The sequence below is a fragment of the Mus pahari genome, chromosome 5 (assembly GCF_900095145.1).
Source record: "Mus pahari chromosome 5, PAHARI_EIJ_v1.1, whole genome shotgun sequence".
In the NCBI taxonomy this organism is placed as follows: domain Eukaryota; kingdom Metazoa; phylum Chordata; class Mammalia; order Rodentia; family Muridae; genus Mus; species Mus pahari.
Window position 1 is genome coordinate 36,296,429 of NC_034594.1, and position 25,153 is coordinate 36,321,581.

At 41.7% G+C, this 25,153-nt stretch overlaps 1 protein-coding gene across 5 annotated transcripts in view; it reads right to left on the reverse strand.

The window, feature by feature from the left end:
• Window positions 1-25,153, reverse strand: part of Satb2 (SATB homeobox 2) — a 179,284-nt gene that overhangs the window by 129,541 nt on the left and 24,590 nt on the right. For all 5 annotated transcript variants that reach the window (XM_021197607.2, XM_029538578.1, XM_021197606.2 and 2 more), the window contains one exon: window positions 19,167-19,343. In XM_021197607.2, the coding sequence (XP_021053266.1) occupies window positions 19,167-19,343 (177 nt within the window). The remainder of the gene's footprint in view (window positions 1-19,166; window positions 19,344-25,153) is intronic.

Genomic DNA, 25,153 nt, shown 5'->3' on the forward strand with positions numbered 1-25,153 from the left:
CCACCAACTACATACTCATTTAAAGTACTCTATAACTACCTACCACTCATAGTACAATTAAAATGGTACTGGAGTAACAGGCACTAATACCAATACTGCACGCTAGTTAAAAACCACTCAGCATAGCTGGGCATGATTGTGCACACTTTTAGTCCCAATACTCTGAAGGCAGAGGTGCATGGATCTCTGTGAGTTCAAGGCCAGCCTTATCTACCTAGTGAGTTTTAGGACAGCCAGGGCTATGTAGAAAGATCTTGTCTCTGCCAGCAAGATTCTGCTGAAGGGACCCTGATATTGTGGCCTATTGTGAGGCTATGCCAGTGTCGGGCAAACACTGAAGTGGATGCTCACAGCCAGCTATTGGATGGTACACAGGATCCCCAATGGAGGAGCTAGAGAAAGTACCCAAGGAGCTGAAGGGGGCTGCAATCCTGTAGGTGGAACAACAATATGAACTAACCAGTACCTCCTGAGCTCGTGTCTCTAGCTGCATATGTAGCAGAAGATGGCCTAATCGGCCATCACTGGGAAGAGAGGCCCCTTGGTCTTGCAAACTTTATATGACCCAGCACAGGGGAAGGCCTGGGTCAAGTAGTGGGAGTGGGTGGGTAGGGGAGCAGGGGNGGGGGGGGGGGGNATAGGGAACTTTCTGGATAGCATTTGAAATGTAAATAAAGAAAATAATAATAATAAAAAAAGAAAGATCTTGTCTCAAAAATCAAAACAAAACAAATCAAAACAAAAACCAAACCACCACTGAGTATACACTAAGATAGCATATAATACACACAGACACCTAGGCTGCCTGCAAGCCTGTAGCTAAGGGTCTTCCTGAAGGGAAGGGTGCACACTTCATTCATCAGAGAATGAATGGAGTAATGAAGGAATGAACTCCTCATTCCCCCAGTGAGGTTCTGCTTGCTGAATAGCTCACAGCTACCACCTCCCATCACCAGTTTTCCAGAGACACATAAACCTGTTAGGACAGGAACTGAACCTGTGGCACCATCACCTCCTCATCCAGACTGTTCGCTTTGGAGCACAATCCCCAGTTTGCTTTCTGTAACCCCCAAGGACATTAAGCAGGTCTGACACCATTCCTTGCCAGCTATCCAGCCCAGCCTCTCACGGCACAGGGAGCATTTCTGCCCCCCTCCCCCACCCCCCACCCCCACTGCCACAGAGGAAAGAAATGGCTGGCTAAGGCCGAGGCCAGGAAAGGAAAATACTCAGAAAACTAAAAACAGAACCACCGGACCCCAAACCACACAGCACGGCCTAACAGAAGAACATTTGGTTCTATTTCAATGTACTCCAGTTATTTTCATATAGGTATGGCTCTACTATACCAAAACAGATTATTTTTGTCTGAGATCTGGTGAATTATATTTTATGGGAAACTGAACAATTTTCTAAGTACATAGAATCTGAAACACTACTTTATGTACAATTCTACAACTGGATAATTGCTAAATGAGAGCTATTCACTAATAATTATATTTGACTCTGAGGTGTACCATGCAATTTTTGATACAGATTTACCTTCATAATTACACTTTTCTTAAAGTATTATTAGCTTTCAGATGATGATTCTAACATTAGAGTAGGCACATACCAAAACAGAGGTTGGAAGCACACACCTACTGACTGGCAGGGGACAGTCCTATTTCTCAGGCTGGTTTCCCATGGGTAAATCATACTTAGATGTTGTTGTTGTTGTTGTTGTTGTTGTTGTTGTTTTTAAGAAGAGAATTTAGCTCCAAAGAGGTGGGGGTGGGGGAATGAAGCAACAAGAAGAGTTTAAATAGGGTTGGGAGGAAAACAGTACTAAGAGAAGGTGACTGGAGAGGATAATCAATAAATAGAAATTAAAACTACTCCTTTTGAGCATGGTCCCATTTGATTCCTGACCTCTGGACACACAAGCTAATCACATTACGCTATGGCACAGCTGAACTGAACACTGGTCTTCATCTAGGCAAGCCCTTCAGCACTTTCCCTTTGAGTCATGATCATTTAGTTCACGACAAAAGTCCCAGATGCCGGTGGAACTGGCACTCTCATGGCATTCGATCAAGTTCTCCAGGGTACACACACCTGCTGGCAATGTGTTCCAGAGGAAGACATCCACATAATCTGTTTCTTCATATCTCCCCTGTTCTGCATGGCCCCAGAGTCATCTGGGCAGAACCATTGAGAAAAGGTGTGCTCAGCTTAAATGTCTTCCCTGCACTCAACATGTAGATGACTCAAAGAGGAAGCTTTAGGACAGTGGCCAGTGCCAGACTATATAAAATAGTTTAAGTGCCTTAAAAGGGGGAAGGGCAACGGTGTGATACAGAACCCTTCTTCCACACAAAACGAAACAGAAAACCTCCTGATGAGTTATTGGAGTCCCAGGATAGGATACCACCAACTTTTTAAAAGACAGAAGTGTCCCTATATCTTACCTTCTTATGCCACAAGAAAACAAACAGATCAAGAAAATAATATTGGTAATTCACATGCAGTGTGTCAGGTTAAGGGACTGCATGAATTGAAGCTGAGAAAACAAAAGAAATGAACAGATTTATCTGGCTTCTGTACTCTACAGTAACAATCACAGTCTATTTTTTGGTGTAGTCTGAGAATGTGTGTGTGTGTATGTGTGTGTGTGTGTGTGTGTGTGTGTGTGTATGTGTGTGTGTGTGTGTGTGTGTATCACTTTACATCTTGTTTTTTGAGACAGGGTCTCCTATAACTCTGAAGTTCGCCAGTTCGCCTAGCCATGCTGACTAGCAAACCTCAGGATCTTCCTATCTCCATTTCCCCAGCACTGGGACCCCAGGTTTTAGATACAGCTACTGGGGCTCAAACTCAAGCCCACACGTTTGTACAGCAGTCACTCTGCTAACTAACTCACTTCCCTAGCCCTGGCAGTAACAATGTTTTATCATTATTATTACTATGAGGGTATACATATGATGTGTGTGGGTGCACACGCTATGGTACACGTGTGGACATCAGTTCTCTCTTTACATGGGTCCCAGGAGTCACACTCAAGTCACTAGGCCTGCACAGTCTTCTGAGCATGGCCACTGGCAACATGCATCTTAACAGCAGCTCCACCCACCTCGTGCTATGGGTCAAGGCCTTGGTAAAGTGCTTTACACTACTTATTTCATTTTATCATGTAGTTGCTTATGTATACGAGTGTATACACTTGCATGTATGTCTGCATGACAGAAAAGGGCATCAGATACCATTATAGATGGTTGTGAGCCATCATGTAGAACTGAACCCAGGACCTCTGGTGGAGCAGCCAGTGCTCTTACCTGCTGAGCCAACTCTCCAGCCCATTATTACTCTTTAATAGGCAAAGAAACTGAAGTAAGGTCACAGATTAGGAAACCCCTGATTAGGGTACAGCAGTCACAAGTAGAGGACCCAGAAGCACCTAATAGACCTGCAGTGCCCACTGTCCTCAGTCAGAACAAGTGTGCAGAGGAGAAAATCAGAGACACACACTCCCCTCCCCGCCCCTAGCCAGGCCACACTGTCAGCTCCCATGTGACCTCACAGGGCAACAGCACATGACAGAGCCATCACACATTTTGGGAGCAAATCTTATTATTTCTCAGAGAAAGGAAACAAGTTAACCACTCATTCCTGCTCATTATCTTATAAGCTAAATGTGTTTCAAAACTAATGTACAATGGTCAATGTACTGGTTTTTTTTTTTTTTTTTTTTTTTGGTTTTTGGAGACAGGGTTTCTCTGTGTAGCCCTGGCTATCCTGAAACACACTCTGTAGACCAGGCTGGCCTCGAACTCAGAAATCCGCCTTCCTCTGCCTCCCAAGTCCTAGGATTAAAGGCGTGCGCCACCACGCCCAGCTTGGAAACCTTTACTTTCAAATCTTGACCTAATTCACTGTTATAGTCACATTATTTGATATAATATTGTATTTCTTTCCTTTTAAATTTCCTTTAAGCTAATATTTTAAATATCAGTCACTTTTATCCAACTTTCAAACACACAGTAGGGAATGTACATAGAAGAAAGAGGCAATAACAAGGAACATGGTGTGGTTCTCCGTGCAGGAAGAATGTTTCCTGTGTGTCTGACCCTGCCATGCTAGGTGTGGGTACAAAAGAGATCCAGGTTTATCGTGGAGTCTCTACACCCATGCCTGCACATTCATTACCTGCCAGGTGGCTCACAAAGAGGAGGAAGTGACGTCTGTCACAGTACACAGCCAAGCTCACCGATGGACTGCCCTGACCACAGCACCTGTCACCCTCTCCACACACAACATGGCTCTCGTTCTTCCAGAGCTGCTAATGCTACACACAGAACCATTCACAGCACTTCTAAAATTCAGGATAAACAAATGCCTGTGTCAACTTCGGGACATGGGTCCTTTGAAAATTGCTGTAACTTATAATACCTCCATTTTGGAATTTTTATCTTCCTCCACCACAGAGACTAGAACACACGATATTTTCAGTCTAATGGGAAGAATAAAAATATTTTTGCTCATTTTTACTATGGATAAATTCTCCTGCAGAAGGAAGTCAGCACATATCTCCCAGGAAACTATCCAAACCATTGAGAGACAATGTTCTATCTGGTACCCCAAACCCTGAAAATGGTCACCTCACTGTGCAGAACAAAACACCTTATTTCTAAGGAGGAAGTTTATACCAAAGGTCAACTAGAAAGACATATCTTCATGATATGACTTCAGAAGTTCAACCTGGGCTTTGCTTGCCAGCGTGTTTTAGAAGAAAATAATTGAGCGTGGTTATAAATCACCTCAAGATGTCCATGCAGAAGCAGCGCCGCCTGGAAACAGTTCGTGTCTTATGGTAACATACGCGGCAGCTCCCTCTGCACAAACAGCACTTGTAATGAAAACACAGCCATATATCTTGATTTGTCAGAGAACAAATCAGTTTTATCTGTTCATTTTGTGCTTTAGTGTCATAGGTATTTTAGAAAGCATAATTTATAATTCTTCATGCAATTATATATGAAATTAAATCATCTTCCTTCTCCAGAAGCGTCAAAATATTTCAGATTAAGTAGAATGCATTCGTAATGTCTCTCAAATTCTCTTCCTGTCTCCCTTCCTCCCATTCTACACCCTGAAGAAAAAAATGAATAAAGGAAAAGGGGAGAAATATTTAGCATTTTAATGAATGACTCTAGTTATATGTGAGACGTTATAGCAGCTTTTATTGGTTTTATTTTGGTTTGCTTTCTGGAAATGGGTTCTTGCATTATATAACCCAGGATGGCCTCAAGTCTGCAGCTATTCTCCTGCCTCAACTTCCTGTGTGCTGGGATTACAAGCACGCACCCTCATGCCCAGCTGGTATTATTAATCGTAATTCACTATTACAATAATGCCTTAATCATGTCTCAGTTGGGAAAGGTACCAGTGTCTAGCCATTACTCAGGAGGTAGAAATGCTGCGTTGAACACTGGCTCTGTTGCTTATCTGCAGTGTACCCGCGGGCCTGTCATTTAATCTCCTTCTACCTCAGTTGTCTCAGCTATGAGATGTGGACAAGCAGACCACACCAGATGTGTATACATGAAATGAGTTAACCTATGGACATACTTGGATGCACAAGAAGCTCTGCTTCCTTGCTTGCACCCTACCTGGCAACAACACCCACCCCACTCTTTATCAAAGGATAAGATAATTCGCAAGAACACACTGAACCTGTATCGTCATGGCTGCTCTGAAGGTAGCCAATAGACCAGGAAGACACACTTAAGAGGAGTGGTTAAACAAGAAGCTGGTGACTTAAGTAGACTTCGAGGTAATACATGCAAGTCTTCCTTGAGGAAGCCAAGCTCCCACTTGGGTACATCTTCCTTTCTGGGCCCTGAGAAGCTTTTGGGGTGTCTCTCTTGCCTTCTGAGCACCTGTCTTTTTGAGCCTTCATGCTTGAGCCTATATTAAACTATCCTTCTTGAACTCGACTCTGCAGTGAGGGTCTCTTATTTGAAATGGGAGGACACCGCCTCCACAGAAGCCTGGTGCCCTGAGGACTACAGTTGCAGTTGGCCCAATCTTTTACTTTTCTTGGCTAAAGGGTTATTTGCCAAGATTTCAAGCAAGTTCATGGTCTTGTCACCAGTCACCACAGGAAATGTCCTCCATGAACTGGAGAAGAGTTTCTATATTTTTTTTCAACTGTGCTAATTTAAATTGCAAGTAGGGACATTTAAATACCTATCAGAGTTAGAAGAGACAGAGAGGCAAATCATACCTTATCATGTTACACAGAAATCTCCAATTACATATTTATAATAGAACACTTGTTTAACACTCCTTTTGTATAAATTGGTATTTCTGGCTACATGGATCCCATTTTAATGGATAATTTAAATTATATAAAAATACTGACCAACCTTTGCTATGTCTATTCAAAAATCTCAACTAAATCTGTCTCCAGGAGCCACCAACAGAGTCACAGACAAAGAAACTATTCTCTACTAGCAAGGTCAGCTCTCACAGTGAACTGAATAACTGCAGGAAAGAGGGTCCGGGGGTGACCAGTAAGATGGCAGCTTACTAGGAAAGACTTAGGATATGGGAGAAAACACTATGTAGCCCAGGCTGTCCTTGACTTAAAATACTTCTGCCACAGCCTCCTAAGTGTTGAGATTATAAGTATGGGCTTCATGCTCAACGTTCGGTACACAGAATTGTAACCAGACCCATAGCAAACCTGTTAAGGCTGTGTGGATAAAGCCAGACCCACGTCAGAACAATAGAATTCTGAGGAGAGGCTGAGCAAGACGGTCATCTCATCTCCACGCCCACCAGGCCCCAAGGTCCAGCAGAAATGATGGCAAACAGACTCCAGCAAACGAGGGTGCATTCCTGACTTGCCTGACAAATTCCCTACCTCCAACCTCAGGCTGACTGTAGTCACTCCAAACATGAGAGAGAAAAAAAAATGCTCCCTCAGAGCTTCCCCATGACACTTTCAGAAAATCTCTACCCTACTGCACACAGCAAAACCAGAAGCTAACAGACAGACTGTCATCAGCTATTAATCCCTGGGCCAAGGGACATCTTAACACAGGACTGTCATTGTGAAACTCGTAAGCACTCAGTCACTAGCCCACACAATGATGTGTATGTGCTTTTTCAAGAGGAAAAAGCCCAACATGCGGGTAACAGCAAGACGGCTACAAAAACAAAATATGAAAGTAATTAGCTCAAGTTTCTTGAATGGCACAATGTTTTCATACCCTTCTTCCATGTTAAAAAAAAAAATAGAAAAGGAAAAAAAGGGAGGAAAAAAAGAAAAGAAAACCCACAAACACAAAATTTAACTCTTTATATACCATAAGGCATGGGTAAAAAGAAAGCCACCTCAAATGGGGATGGCATTGAATAACTGGCCTTTCACCTGCAACAATTCAAATGGCATGAAGCATATTTTCAAGAAACAATTCTATTATCATATAGATGTTGGGGCAAATCTGACTATCCAACGCAGGCTATACACAGCTCTGAACTTATGACTCTGAAGTTAAAATTGCTCCTATTTAACAAACCACAAAAAAATGTCAAAAGAAACAAATGTTCCCTGTTTTCTTAGATCAGAGCTTCACTGTTAGGTGATACCAGAAACAATAATAAAGAAGATGGAATATGGAAGCTGTGATATTATAAAATTATATAGAAACAGAACCAAGAAGCAGCAGCCCCAAGTATCCCTTGGTGTTTTGTCCAGAGAGATTTGTGTTGTCTTTCTACTTTTTAATTCTCACTTTTCTACAATTAATGAGCATTAATTTGTTACAAGAGAAAAACGGATTTTTAAAATCTTATGCTTTTACAAGGTGTTTAGACATATACAAAACTAGAGACAAATAAAATGGGTTTTTATAAAGTGGAATCCAGTTGGAAACGCAGCTCAAGAGGCTGAGGCAGCAAGATCGCAGGTTTGAGGCTGGCCTGGACTACAGAGTGACTCTATCTCAAAAGAAAACCAAAACTAAACAAACGGACAGTCTGTAACTAGAGGAAGACCATGAGAGTAGATGGCACCCATCCTCAAGAGGCAGTGTTTGAGCTACTTATCCCTCTGATACTCATTCATCAACGCTGCAATGCAGATGATACAATATGAATTGTGGAGTTGCTATAAGGACTGGCTAAGTACATGCATAGTAAAGAGTTCCATACTGCCTGGTGCAGAAGACGCGCTCAATAATGTTATCAGAAATACACTGGTGAGGTTATAGCTCGGCAGATAAGAATGCTTACTATGAAGAAGATCTGGGTTCTAATTCCCAGCAGCCATGCTGATCAATTGCCAGGCTTAGCTATGCATGCATGCTGGTAACCCCAGCACTACAAGGGACAGAGACAGAAAAAGTGCTGGGCCTTGCTGCTACCATTCAAGTTCTGGGCTCACTGAAAGACCAAAACATATTCATACACACACACACACACACACATACACACATCACACACACATACATCACACACACATACATCACACACACACATCTCACACGCACACATCACACACACACACACACACACTCGCATGCATGCACACACACACACCTATGAGCATGTATATGTATGTATAATATACATATATTATTAACAAGCCTTGTTATGTTAATGTTTTCATAACAACTAAGCCATAGCTTAACATCAACTAATTCTAACAATGCAACATTTATCTGATTTCCAACAGAAGTTAGCCCACATAGGTAACAGATTTTATTCAGAAAAAAAAATAGAACTTTAATCTTTGCATTGCCCATATCATTTTATTTTTATCCCTCAAAACCTACTTAAAACTTTCAATTTTGTACTGGTTAAGTACTTTGTCTCCAGAAGCCAAAGACTTCATACCAGATGGGGAACATGGGGACTCCCCCAACCTTCTACTACTCAATGAATTCTTTACTATCATTCCAATACAGAGCACAGGACAGGGGCCTTAACATATCTGGACCTTTGTTAGCTAACTCAGAACAGTATCTTGTGCATCACAAAGAATAACAATTAGTCGAGTGTAAGAGTGAAGTGAGGGCATGCCAGAGAAGCAGACAGGACAAGTCCTTCCAGGGTGGCTCAGTCAGTTTTCTCTCCACTTAATTAAACAGTGCTCGAAAAGCTAAAGATCTTTCAATGTTACTTTCCAAATAATTCTGGTATGTCTCTTCCCTTCCAGATTATGTAAAACCAGTCCCCCTGAAGTGATGTCTCTCTAGCCCCTTACAAACTATCTTCTCAAGATATGCACATTCTGAATTGTTATTTATCATCTAGGCTCTGGAGCACACATTCTCAAGAACTGGAAGATGGTCGACCTGGAGCAGGAACAGACTTCCTTCTACAAAGGGGGCACTTGCTGGCATGTTTTGTTTGTTTGTTTTTGTTTTTGTTTTTTTAAATAGAAGATTACTGGGCAGAATTTGTAAATGGGAGATGTGGCAGAACCATCAAGGGCATAGGTCTGAAATGTGCTATAAGCTTTCCACATCCCATTCCCTGCTTTACCAAACCGACATAAGGACTATGTCAGAAGCAGTTCTCTGCCAACTGGACCTGGGGCCCAGGGGGGCTTTGGCACTGTCTGATTTGCATACAGGCTGCAGCAACTTTTCCCAACCTCGGTAAAGAGCTTGTAGAATAGCAGTTCCGTCTTGCCTGATATTTCATCAAACTAGAGAAAAGTCTGTGTGTTTCCTCATGTTGACACTCAAATAGTTTCACCAATTACGGCTTCTCTGGGAAGAAGTGCCACATGTTCTAAAATCCCAACTTCAGACCCATTAGAATTTTTCTAGATACAACCGAAAGCCCACTGCTGTGCCTAGTTTTAGATGCCCCCTACCATCCCTTATGTTGTCTGGTTCCTATGAAACCCAGTCAGGTGCCCATGTGTGACCAAGCAGCCAGTTCACCACGGACTTGTCATCCTACTCTGCAAAGCCACTAATGAACCTTTCTGTCACACTGCAGAGCTGCCCAAAGCAAGGGACAAGTCACAGCTTTCTGATACTACATGGATGAGTGAATGTCCAGGGAACTGAGATCCCGTAAGAACACAGAAATGTCCAGCACAAACCACAGAATGCTGAAATTTCACAATTTCACAAAGAACTACCTGAAACTGTGGGCTTTCAACAGGACAATCATTTTCCATGTGAAAAAAAAAATATGGAGGGAGTTTTAAAAAGACATTTTAAGATTATAAAATCCAATATGAATATCAAATGCACTTTACTTAGAGTTGGAAAATGATGGTGTCCAAACAAAGATTGAGCCCTGTATTGATGGCCAGCCTTATAGGATTTAGCGAAGAGAAGGCAGCATTGCGAAAGCATATGAAAGTGTATTAAAGAATAATGAGTTCCTTGATGGAATCTGTGCTGCACCTTAAAGCACAGACAGACGTACATCCCAAGCAAATGACTCAGTCCTGTACTTAAAACCCATATACGTAAAGAGGTTACGCTTTACAATAGAATGAAAGTCAAATATAGAATAAATCATACTTAAATTATCACCAATATCAAGCTATATCCTTCCCATTTATAATCCATTACAGCTAGCTATATTCCTGAAACACTGGAAAGTATGCAATAGGGAGTGAATAATATACAAAATTATAAAGGAAGAATAAACGAAGCTGGTCAGCTATTTAATTATTAAATAAAAGCTGTCTGTCTTTGAGGTCAATTTGTTTCACCTGGATCATTTGAATTGTTTCACACAAGCAACAGAGCCCAGAAGTCTTGTGATCAGTCGCCTTCCTGGTCATGGATCTCTCCTGCTATGGAGCCAAGTTAGACTTAAACTATAATCCTGCTTGCACTTCCTAACTGTGTGGATTACAAGCACTGGACTGCCATACATGGCTGGATTTTAAAAAATATGTACCCAAATGGGAATTGCAAGGTCAGAGGAAAACTCAAGTCACCCCTGCATTTTCTGTCCTTAACAGTTATAGTGACAGTCATGTATACCGGGCTGGCCTTGATCTCTCTCTATAGATGGATGACCCTGAACTTCTGAACATTTCAACACTAACTCCCAAGTGCTGGGTTACAGGTTTGTACCACCACTTCTGCTTTAGGTAGTGCAAGGAATGAACCCAGGGCTTTGTGCACGCTAAGCAAACACTCTACCAACTGAGCTACATCCCCTGTGCTCACCCCCAGTGGTTTTTACCAAGCATTATCTACTAAACTGCTAGGCATCCAAGTTGGGTAGAGTCTCATCCTAGCCTACTTTACAGGTAGACAATATTTTTATCAGTTGACTTTCACACAAGTCATAATTATATACTTTCAGATGTAAAGTAGCACATATTATGACAAAATAAATAGGGATAAAAAGCTATAAATATTTATATTAGATATTTAATCTTAACTATATGGTAGACAAGGAAATAAGATAATGTCATTTTCCTCATGGCATTTACTTAAAGGGAGTGTTTCACAATTTGTCATGTGCATATGAATGCGAGATGCACACATATGTGAAAACTCAAGGTTCTGCAGCAGGACAGGATCACACAGGAGGAACAGGGTTAAAAATGTATGACATCCCAGCCAACGTCACTTTGGGGAGAGCTAGGGTGGGGCTATAGCAATTTGGGGTACCTTTTCTGTTATTTTGGGGACAGATTTTATCTAAGAAGCTCATTTTTTCAAAGTTTGCTCCAAGATCTTCTAAATATGGACCATTTTCAATATGCCATTGTAAGAGGGGTAAATAGTCAAATTCTCTCAAACATAAGAGCTTAATTAAAGCAACAAAAGTGGAAGAGAAAAAAAAAGGAGTCAAGAAATGTCAAAGTTCAAGGCATAGGAGACCTTTCCACTCTAAACCACACATCCTTTCAGATTCTCCTTCAAAAGGGTGTGAATTTCTGAACTCTTTATGAGATTATAAGCGAGCTCACTGACTGTGCCCTTGAAATCATAGTATCTGAAGAAATTTTAGGATCAAAGTTTGCATTAAGTTTAGCTGAAAGAGAGAGAGAGTCTGAATCAAGGCAACCAATAAAAGTTCTAGGATGTCTTCAATGTGAGTGTAAAGAAAAGTCATACAATCAAAAGGACTTAGCTAAAATATCAAGCATATGTCATTTATAGATATATATGACATGATTTGAATAGCTCAGCACAGGCTCATCAAGAGTCTAACTACATTCCATTTCTGACTTTAACAGCTAAATCATGAATGAAACTGACTTCATGATACAGGAGAGAAAAAAATCCTTTGTGGGTAAAATTTAGTAAAGTATAGAATTCAAAAACCATGTTTGAGGCCAGTGAGGTGGCTGAGCAGGAAAACTCACTGCCACCAAGTCAGACAGCCTGAACTCTATTCCCAGAGCCCACGAGGTAAGAAGGAGAAAACCAATTCCTGAAACTTGTCCTCTGACCTTCATCCATGCACTACAGCATGCACAGAGACAAATAAATAGCAGATGTAAAATTTTAAATTAAATGAAAAAAAAAAACAAAACTTGCTTTCATCCATTTAGCACATGCACTGCACTGTAGTGTAGTCTCACACTGTACTATGAACCTTAGGCCCTTTATGAGGTAAGGGAGGCGTTTCCAGCTTCCCCAGATCTACCCACTGAAGAAAACAATGTTAGGACATACACATTTCTCCAGGCTCCTATGGAAATAGCTCAGGTTCTTCTGTCTGTTCTTCCAAATGACTGCTGGTGACTGATGTCAGCACAAGCCAGTTTATTGCCTGAGACAGGAAGAACTCTACCACATTAAAAACCAAAGCTAGAGAGAAAGACCCTGAAAACATTGTAAGGAACTGACAGATGTCGTTTTCTCTTATGAAGCAAAGATTTCAAGGCCTGTGTCCCATTTTGCCACCTACTTCCAACAACAGACTGGAAGGAACTCTTGCAAATTTTTAAAGAGTAACCGCTTAACTAAGCACCAAACATAAATAAATAATAAATTAATATTATAATATTAATAATTAAACTCGATTAAAAATAAGTAAAGTAGCACCAAGCTAAGAAATAAATTGTACATATTTCTAGTCTCAGTATTACTGTGGTGTATTTCTTAGCTCAGAGGGTCAAAAATCACCTGAATAGTTCTACATGTTTAATTTCTTACGTATAATAGAGCAAATGTAAACTCATTGAAAATAGCATTTTCCCTCCACCTCTTTACTTCCAACAGCTGAAACAGCACTAAGTCAAGAGAGGCATTAAAGAAAAGGAGTTATCTGGGCATAGTGGCACATACCCTTAATCCCATCACTAGAGAGGCAGGTAGATCTGAGTTCAAGGTTGGCCAGCCTACTCTACAGAGTGAGTACCACGACAGCCAGAGCAACACAGACAAATCCTATCTCAAAAGAGAGACAGAGACACAGAGAGATTTATTAACAGGTAGTTCAGAATTGATAAGAAACATGTTTTATGGGGGCTGGTGAGATGGCTCAGTGGGTAAGAGCACCCGACTGTTCTTCTGAAGGTCCTGAGTTCAAATCCCAGCAACCACATGGTAGTTCACAACCATCCGTAAGGAGATCTGACTCCCTCTTCTGGAGTGTCTGAAGACAGCTACAGTGTACTTACATATAATAAATAAATAAATAAATCTTTTTTAAAAAAAAGAAACAAACAAACAAACAAACAAACATGTTTTATTTACAAATCAGGATTCAATTTGACCTTAGGGCATTATTTATCTGAAACGATGCCCTTTATTTAGTTTTAGAAGACTGTGGAATGTGGTGGTGAATACCTATAATCTCAGCACTCCGAACCCCAGGCAGAAAGACTGCTGGGAATTAAAAGGCTAGCCTGGAATAGAGGGAGATCTTGTCTAAATAAAACAAAAAATAATTCTGTGGTTAAAAATAAATAAATTGTGTAGCCGGTGCTTTGAAAAAGTAGCTCTATATGTTTGTTTGTTTGTTTTTCACAGAAGCAAAGCCTATACATGAATTTGCATAACCGTGTACATAAAACACACACACATGCACTCACATACACACATACACTCACACGCACACATGCACACACATGTATACTCATTGTGTGTCTGGGAAGCACACTATCCATAAGCTGCTTGCATACACATACACACACACGCTCACACACACGCATGCGCACACATGTGTACTCACTGTGTATCTGGGAAGCACACTATCCATAAGCTGCTTGCATACACATACACACACACACTCACACGCACNTGTGTACTCACTGTGTATCTGGGAAGCACACTATCCATAAGCTGCTTGCATACACATACACACACACACTCACACGCACGCATGCGCACACATGTATACTCATTGTGTATCTGGGAAGCACACTATCCATAAGCTGCTTGCATACACATACACACACTCACACACACGCATGCGCACACATGTATACACATACACACACATACTCACACGCACACATGCGCACACATGTATACTCACTGTGTGTCTGGGAAGCACACTATCCATAAGCTGCTTGCATACACATACACACATACACTCACACGCACGCATGCGCACACATGTATACACATACACACACACACTCACACGCACTCATGTGTACTCACTGTGTATCTGGGAAGCACACTACCCATAAGCTGCTTCTGGCAAGCACTGCCGGGAAGAGATCAGGAGATGTGACCTCTGGCCTGACTCTACATCTGCTGAGGTCCATCCCTGCTCAGAGCCTGCAGGGTTTCCCACCTTCAGCCTAGGTAGGCCCCAGCGAGAATGGCTGCCCACTCTTTTTTTGCCTCAACTTCCTCTTCAGTAAAATGGAAAATTCTGGGTAACTGCATTCCTTCACAGGGCTGCTGTGCTGACTAACTGAACCAGGACCAGAGCCCTCCGAGCCCTCCGTATCTCTCAGCAGAGTCTGACAGAGCACTTGCTCAACTGCTCTGAGCATCATTATGCTGAGAAATTGTTTGCCTCATTCCCAAAGGTGAAAACAGCATGCTGGTTCTTTCCTCATCTCCCACAGGAAAAGGTTGTGAGTGTCCGGGTTTACAGATAGGAACAAAGGAACTACTTAACAAAACATGGGAGTATGGAAGTAACAACTTCCTACTTGTTCAGAGAATTTAAGAAGGAAGTAGAATTTTATACTTACTTTCAATCTCATTAGAAGAAAAGGAACCCTACATAATCCTACACCCACACCATTTACAGATAATGTACTTTATTTGTCTTTCTTCTCTGCACATATGTGAAATTTTATATAATTGAGGCTACGTGGCACCATGGTTGAGTCACATAACATTTACTAAATAAAATTTTCTGTGCCATTAAAAAATCATTTCAAATGACTTCACAAATGTAATTATTGCAAGATAAATGAGAAACAGTGATTAGTGCACCCCTTTTGAAACATATAGCTTGACAACAAAGACAAGCGATTAAGGAGGGGACTGACGCTTACTTATTGCTTAGTGTGTTTTTAAATAAAATTTACCAGACAGAAGCACAAATTTAGAGGTTGAAGAGAGAGCTCAGCAGTTAGGAGCACCTGCTCCTCTAATCCAGGACCTGGGTTCGGTGCCCAGGCCCCACATGGTGGGTTACAACCATCCATAAGTCCAGTTCCACGGCATCTGATTCCTCGGACTGCTACAGGCACTAAGATGCAGGTGGTGGATGTACATATGTGCAGGCAAGACACTCATATGCATAAAATAAAATTTTTAATTAATTTTATTTTGAAAATTACTGAGGGAAGAGCACTATAGATAAAAATGACCATTTGCAAATTAAGACAGCCATGCAGGGTGGGACAGCAGCTGTCTCCTCCCAAAGCTGGCAAGCATGACTTCTGGGTGACCAGTGATTAAAGAATCTCTGGATAGTGCAGGAACTGCATGGATGTCACAGAAAACCTCATAGGACAAAGTCGAAAGGTTCAAAGAGGAAGAATAAAAAGAATGGCAGGTATAAGATGGGTGGAAGGGGACTCTGACGATCCTCCACATTCTCTCTTCAATTACTCTAAGACCTCTGAGACAGAGACATGAGCTCACAGTGTATCAGACAATGCAGGTGTGTGCACTGCTCAACAGACCTCCTTCTACCAATTCAGCTTTTTACATATGTTCGGTAGCAGATCAGATGAACCCTGCATCTCATTGAGAGTCACATAGTTAGTGGTGTCTTGGTAAATGGAAACTATAAGTCAGCTAGAAACATAGTTCCCATGATTTATGACAGTGTCTGGTGCCTTTTTCTCTAGTGCCAATATTCAGCATTTAAATAAATATTTTGCAAACGTGGGCTGGGGAATCCCTGTACTCCGTTTCAGTAGAATTCCTATTACCCTTTAGAAACACATCAGTAAAAATCTTTGCAGCTCACCTGGAGGGAATACCCTCTCCGAGAAGGAAATTGACAATCCTGTGCTTACAGGAGCATGGGTAAGCAAGCCCCTGACTGGGACTTGGTGGGTACAGCCCTGCCTGGGAGCAGCACTCCAAAATCACACTGCAGACATATTTGCACTTCTACTGTTCTTCTAAGTCAGTCACTGAGAACCTTCTCTAGTCAGGTCAAAATGAAAAATCCTTGTCCAAGAGGCACAAACACCCGCTATCCTTACAGCTCGAGTCTCCCTCACACTTCCAGCATGGGAAGACAAAACTCAGGGGCACCGCAGCAGCTCCTTTGTCAGTGGGTTGGCCAGAAGGTTTTCTTGACTCTCTACCTTGGGAAAATTACAAAAGCACATGGTGGGGGGTAAAAAAAGAAAGAAAACAGAAACTACATACATAAAGCCTTCTGCCCACGTCACATGACACCATGTTCACCGCTATCTCCTCGTTGAATAAATTGGCTGTGCTGTGTGTCCAGTTCATGAATAACCCGACTCCTACAGCATACCACTCAAGCAGGCAGCGGGTGCACACGCTCCCCTTCACCTCAGTGACACTCGAGACCTGATACAGCCTTTCAAAGGAATGGATAACCCTGTTTCTCCATCTATCCTAAACATCTTCCAACCATCTGAATGACAAGAAAGATCTAATATATTTATTCCAAAAATGTTATTCAAGATTTTCCACTTAGCCATAATAGAGTATTTAACCTTCTAATCATCAGAATGACAAATAAGAATACATGTTTTAAAAATATGAACAATTCTAAGTTTTCCCATTTATTCAAAACAGGTCATCAGCGCATAAGAAAAAAAAACAAAAACGAGCAAACTCTGATATTTTTTGTAAGTCTGTGGGGTTTATGTTAATAAACCTTTTTCCCACAATATAATCTAGACAGTAGTTCTGATGAGTTAATTCAACTTAACCGAAAATATCTATAAATATATGTAATATGTATTATTTTACTTTTGGCTCTCCCCCTCCTTATGCTCCACAACAGACAACAGTCACTGCTTGCCTGCCGGGCTCATCTTGGTGAGTGGAGCCTCTCAGCTCACATCACTGAGAGTCAGTGGGGCTCCCTAGTGTAGATTCCCTGAGAGTCCCTTCCTTAGCTCGTGCCAAGAATCAAATCTTGGCCACTTAGTGCTTCGTGTTCCACATGTGATCTCATGATGTACCGAGCAGCTATGCTAACTGAGATAGATAGCCCTGTCAAACAGGAAGCCAGCATGCCAGGATGCAAGCGGTAGGATGCAACGACCTTTACATTCAAAGGAAAATATCCCTGAACTGACATCAGAGTTTACAGGGGCTGGGCAACAGTTCTTTTCATTCATTTGGGCAAATCACACAAGGTAAAAGTCGTGGTGTTCAATATGCAATTTGTTGGGGATCAAATCCGGAATCCCTCACACAGGAAGAAAGTTTTCAAGGAAAAGAAGGACACCATCCTTCGTTGTGCTGCTGGGAAAGTGGTGGACTCCACAGTGGAGCTGCTGTCTCTGCACCCGGCCTAGCCAAGGGCAGGATTCTGCACTAAGATGCACAGGACATGGATGTAGGGTACACTGACCACCCTGGTAGAACTACTCTATAATTTAAACAAAGTCTACCTTTTAAAAAGCACCAATGTGCATATAGAATCGGAGGGAAGACCTTGAAAGTCTAAGTCCTGCGTCATAGGCTTCTGCGTGTCGAGCTCTATGAATACCTGATCTCCCCTTGTAATCCCCCCCCACCCGCCCCCGAGTCAGGGTGTGTAGCCCTGGCTGTCCTGGAACTCACTCTATAAACCAGGCTGGCCTCGAACTCAGAAATCCGCCTGCTTCTGCCTCCCAAGTGTTGGGATTAAAGGCATCGTGCGCCACTACTGCCCAGCTGGAGGATCTCTCTTAATGATGACATAAAGCCAGACTCAAGGCATAGCAGGAAATCTTGGGAACCACAGCAATGTTAAGTACAAATGATGATAGGAAATTAGCATATAAAGTGAGACAGGGATGTTATGAATTTCTCACCTTTATTTAAAACTATTACCAAAAACTATGTGATTCAGTCACTTCATCTTAAAAACAAGGACAATAATTCTACTGGCTCAAGTTTATTTTCCTATTAGTCAAGGTTTGAGGAATATTGTTATTATTTGTTTTGCTGCATCTTTGGCATAATAGAACAATAGAGTATGCTTCAGAAAAAAACAAGAGCAGCTCACATAAGCTCCCTGGGATTATCAATAGAATACTGCAACTTCAGTAGTTAATTGAATAGGTAAAAATGAGTGACTACAAAGAAACTAATTTTTTAAAATGAATGGACCACATCAAGACTATACAACAGTTTTCAAAGGTACAAAAGCATAAGATGCAACTGTGATTCCTGTTTAATTAAAACCTGATGCCAAACTGCAGAAACCATAAGCCCAAGGCAGTAAACAAATAAATATCTTATGTTTAGAAACCATATATTAAAGTTGGGTAAGTCAGGGGGGCAAATATCTCAGCACTGAGCCTGAAAACACCAATTTGCTGACTTAGTGCAAAATAACAAAATTACAAATGACGATTGCTTTAAAATACAAGTCAGTCTGGTTGGCTTTTGGGGCGCTGGACAAATACTTCACAGAACAAGAAAACAAGATCCTCCAAGATTTCTGAGGTCTGATGTCAGGTGCAGCATCCGACAATTGTTTTGCAGCCCCTTTTGGAAAAACCAATACTTCACTGGATCACACGGGAGGCTAAGCAGAAAAGAGAGAGGAAGGAATACCTTGGGCCTGCGCTGCAGAGCTGTGGGAATACCCCAGGGCCAGGAGCGCGGTCTCCACCAGCTGGCTAAAAAGCACATCTTTCCGCACCAAGACGAACTCAGCATGCTCTTCTCGGTTGTCGTATTCAAGAGAGCCATCCAACTGCTCCACCACACAGAAAACTGGAATCATCAAACCTGGGAGGACACAATCAGACAGCAGAACGTGGCGTTACAAGGCGATTGGAGCCACGGGATAAGAAGGGAAGGGACAGTTCTCAAAGTTAGTAGGCTAGAATCACACACAGTTAAGGATGAACAGCTTGATGGTTATGGGTCTCCCATACAAGGCTTCGGGTGAGGAGAAGGGATCTTCTCTATAATGACAGTAATGTTGCAGCAGCATTGGTGAGGACAGGGACAGAAGACCTCAAACCGCAGTGATTAAAAGTCAGCTACACTCAGAGGTATCTTAGCACATGGCCCAGGTCGAGGTGACCTTAGGACCTTTAATGTCTGCGGCTTTAGGCTGGCCCAACACTAGTATTTTCAGGTCATCTCTGGTTTTGTCTAGAAATGTATTTCGATGCTGCTAGTCTACAGCCCCCAGGAGGGAGGTATGTTAGAGTGCCAGGCCTGAGAGGCTATGTGAGTGTATACAGGAAAGTCAACAGGAATTCAAAAGCAGTCCTCTTCCAGGATTCAGTAAACAGCCCATCAAGTTAGCTTGAAATAAGTATAGATCACAAAAACCTCAACTAATGTTGAACTAATATAAAGCATACAGCTAAATGCAAACTTCATGTCCTTGGAATTATTTTATACATGAACATGGGTTATCCCTGGAAAGAATACTTTTCAATGTTTGCAGATAAAAAATAAATTAACTGCCCTAAAGAATAAAGCAAATTAGTCTATTTCAAAAATCTGTTGAAATCGGTTGTCACTGAAATATTTCTCTGCTTTGTATCAAAGTGTGAAAAGCTTTAAAAATGTTTAATTCACCAAACAGTTTTTAAACTTTTTTTTAATTTTTTTTTTAGAAAAAGTCATACAGGCATGTAAATCTAAACATAGCAAGACAAAAGAAGATCAAAGATTTGCCAATGGACAAGTAATAAACATGGACTCTGCCCTGCATAATTCACACAAATTAGTACGTTATGGAATGAGGGTCTGCTCTGGGTCTTTCCTTTGTGCAACAAAACACAAACGTTATGAAGGATGCACAGGCGGGCGGAGGGAGGATGAGAAGTGTGACAACACTTGGTACAGGCACCCCATAATGAAAACAAGACCTCTATAACTTGACTGGGGATAGATAGGCCCAAGGCACAGATGTATGGACGGCTTCCGGCAGCTCTCCCTGCTCTGACCCCAGATGCCTCCTGACTCACTGAGAGCTGGAAAGCAGAGGCAAAAAGCAGGCACTCTTGCAGACTCCTGGCCCACAGACTCAGGGTTTTGTTCTAAAGATAATACAATGGTACAACTGGTTCCCATGTGCTAATTATTATTATTAAAGATAATAAGTATTGGGTATAATTATTAAATATCATCATTATTAACAATAATAATACTCATTAAGAATTGTTATCATTAAAGATCTTGGTAATTATTATTAAGCCTGAGCAACAGGCCAACACGTCTCACCACACCATACTTGGGACAACCCTTGACTCCATCATTACTCTCCACAGAAAACTCATCCATAGTACAGATCCATGGAAAATGCAAGGTAGCAGTGAGGCAGGTCAAATGTTAGGCAAAGAAGATGATTTAGTGTAGTGCCTCATAGTTTTCCTTGGTTACCATCTGTGAAGTATTTATTATTTATTTGTTTATGGGAAGTTATTCCCAAATATATTTAAGATACATAATGAAGAGTACAGATCAGATGTCTCCCACATTATCTTTCCATCATTCATTTTGTATAGCACTTATTGATTGCACCTACTATGTGCCAGGTATCACCCATCACTCCATAGATACAGGTAAGAACAAGTCTGCTATGACTTCTGCCCACACTGTAGCTGGGAGCATTGTAAAACCTCCTAAGCAAGCATAATGGCATTTTATACAACCCATTCAAGAGAGCCCTTCCCGGCAGGGAATAGCCCCATTTAGACCTTTTAACTCTTACATACTGGTATATGATCTTTGTGAAAGGAAGCAGGCTCGTTGCTACCTCTAGTGATTTAAGCATATGCTCACACCCAGCCACGTAGCCAGCAGTGCCATAAGCTGCCTCATCACTAATACCTGTGTCTACAGAGGTTTCAGTGCTGAAAATCCATGTGCAGCTCCTAATGTCAACATGTACATGTCACACATCTGGGGACCACAGATAAGGCCTTTAAATGAATCTAGCTACTCTACTCCATAAGCTAGCATTCGCCCATGACTAAGTAAGTCTGGGACTGGTCCTATTAATTTCAAAGTAACAGCACAACCAGTTAAATACAAAATACAACATAAACTCTCAGGTGTCTATAGCATGTAAGAAACCGATGCTTTATAACTCTCGGTATGGGAAAATGATTTCTTAAACATTTTCACTTGTGATTAGAGGGAGGGAGCAACTGCTGGCTAGCACAACAGCAGTAATTCCTTCTAGTCAAAAGCCACCGCCAATCCCCTTACCTGGGTCACCTACCTAAAAAATAAGATGGCTCAGTAGATGAGTGCTTGCTGTAAGAACAAAGACCAGAGTTCAGATACCCAACACAATGCAAAGCCATGTACAGTGACTCATGTGTCTGTGACTGCAGCAGTGAGGGCCAAGAGACAGGAGGATCCTGGACTACTAGCCAGCCAGCTTAGCCAAAATGACAAGCTCCTGGTTCGATGGGATACCCTGCCTCAAAAGGTAAGGCGGGAAGGGAGAGAGGAGACACCCGATACCAACTCCAAACCTCTATCCGCATGCACATGAACACGGGCACGCACACTCAAGCACGCACGCACAGTGGATACACACAGACACACAGGCACACACACACAGGATCACAGATATGGTAATAGGTTGCATTCCATTGTTGGAAAAACTAATCTTTTTACTAGTACTTGATTGATTCAACAATTATGGTTTTATAATACAATTCTGCTTTTACCAAAAAGAAAAAAAGAAAAAAGAAAAANAAAAAGAAAAGAAAAAAGAAAAACTGATGCAATTACTAATGAAAATGGTGAAAAAAAATGAAAAATAGCAAACTGGTATAATTGAAGTGAAAATTAAGGCATAGGACTCAAAAGCCTTTGAAAACAGGTCTAGCCCAGGGAAGCACACACGGGGCAAGAAGAAACATGCACCTCACAAAGAAGTAACTCCTCAGCTGCCCCACTACTGTCCTCAAGCCAAGGAAGAAGAGAGAAGAGGAAGACAGGTAGGGCATTTACAAAATGCTTCAAAAATAAATGTAACAGTGGCAAGAATAAAGTAACTTCAATAAAGAAGCAGCAACAGAAAGCTAAACACAGTTACAAGTTCTAAAGGAGAAGAGAAAATAAAGGAGGCCTGGAGCTCCAGCCCCGTATTTGAGCTTACGGCATTATTTTTCTTTTATTGTTGCACAGACCCATTTCCAGATGATCAAGTGGAGAACTTTGGACCTTTTGATCATAAGCCTTGTTAAGCCTTTTACAATTGCTGGAGGTAGGCAGGTAGTGTAATCTGAAGACAGGCACTTGGGCCCCAGCCATTTACTAAAAATCATGACGAGTTCAGGCAAGCAGGACATATGCTGTCCTCTGTCACTACAGACAGGAAACAGGGCTCTCTCCCCTAGAGAAGCGTGCTTCCCTGCTGTCATCTGTTAGAACGCTGAAACGGCCATGTTCATTGTCATAGTTCTGAAGAAGGGCATGCATCCTAAAGAGCCGTGGCTCCAGCCTCTCTTCTGCCACCACGGCCGTGTGAACAGACTGGTGGGAGATAGTTAGATGCTCTGAAAAGCCCTGGGGAAGATAGTTAGATGCTCTGAAAAGCCCTGGGGTAGAAGGCGGGTGGTCCTGGGGTCAATCAATCTTGCTTCTCTCACTCTGCCTGAGTCACTGACTGTTTATAATGTATGTCGAATTCTCCAAGACTCAAATTCTCCCAGCTAAAATGCAAATGATTTTGTGTGTGTTCTGTGTGTGTGTGTGTGTGTGTGTGTGTGTCTGTGGTGTGCATGTGTACGTGCAATACATCTAGGTTAGCCAGCTCTCAAACAATGCTATCTAGTCTTCTTTTTTAAATATGAATATCAATGCCATTTTACAGATGGAAAAAAGACAATCATTTTTTTCAATACTTTTCAGTAAGCAATGTTCAGGACACTAAAAAAGTATTTCTTCAAATAAAAATAACGCTAATAGTGACTGAATAACCTATCACTGAATAACAATGAAACTAGAAATCACTGGATGGTTTATTATACAAACAAGAATAACCGACAGCATTCAACATCCTCTATAGCAAAAAGCATGGCCTTGAAGTGTCTCCTCTTCAACTGAGACCTGGTGTTAAGTATTAAAGACACTCGATTTTAATGACTTACTACCAAAAAAAAAAAAAAAGCAACAAAAGTAAATGTATTATAAACATTTGTTAGAAAATGAATTGTATGTAGAAATAATATTTGAACAAACTGAATTAAATGCATTGTTAAAATTGTTATTTGTTTTTTTAGCTAGTTTTAAGTGTGGCCGTTAAACTTCACACATGTGCCTTATATTTTCTGTGAGATAATATGCCCCTACAAGCAATCTGCCAAATTACAAACACACACAATGGCTTTTTACACACAGAAAAAACTCACTAAAAAATGATACTAAGACAAGGAAATACGTGATTGTCCGGAGCACTTCTTGCCCCACCCCTCATGCGTGAGGCTCTCTCCTTTGGGTTCTAGATCTTCGGTGATTTAAGAACAAAAGCTAGTCTGTGTGCCTCAGATAGTGAGAGGTGTCTGCCCCTCTCTACACCAAGCTACTTGATTGCTAACCCTGAGAAAGAAGAAAGGTGGAAGATAGGCCTGAAGCATAGGATCTTCACAGCTGGAGGCTGCCACCTCAGCTGGGTGGAATTGCCCCACCTACCAAGTAACCTTTACTTTTTCCTCATATTTACCACATGAGAAGGTCCTCATTGACCTCAGCTAATAAATGAAGAGTCTGAAAGGACCAGAAAATGATACAACCGAGGCAGAGCAACAGCTCAGCCCATCCAAATCCCACATTCTCCTCTGAGAATATCCCGGACTCCAACCACAGGGGCCCGACAACTCGCCCTGTTAGGCCTGTGCTACTGAATCGGTGAATTTTTTGAGGACCCCCATTTATGGGGGCAGTGCGAGGCTTGGAATAACTTCAGAAATGATCTTCTGCTCTTCAGGCACTACAGACAAAAAGAGAAAAGACTCTGAAGGGCCAGACCCCACCCTCATCCTGGCCCCCTTTGTCTCCTTCTGAGGTCACCTTCATTCTTGGAACAGACACCTGAAGGACAGTAGCTATTTGAGGTCATAGCAGGCCTGTCTTTATCCTCCCTGCGGCTCCTAAACCCACCTATTTCAGGAATGAAGGCAGCCACAGGACCGACCACTCCTCAGTTTATCTCCTACTATCTGTCGCCTAAAATTCCAGAGTAACTGAAGATACAAAGGCTGTGCACAGAGCCTCCCGATCTTTGCATAAACTGAACCTGAAGCAAAGCACCACATTCCACAACCTCCATTATAAATAAATCCTACACCAAGCCCAAGAAAGACAGAAGAAATTCAGGAAGCCAACTTAACACAGTCCATTCCCCAGCGACTGGGGCGAGAGGGCAGACTATCTTTCTCCTATCACAACTTACTATAAAAATGAACGTATCTGTATGATCTCCTCTGCCTCTGTCCTTGTCTCTCCCTGACAGACACACATACATACAAAGACAAACAGAGAGAGCAAGAGCAACATTACTTTCTATCCTTTTTTTTCCCTACCCTAAAACAACAGAGCACAGTTTGAGAGCCAAGAGT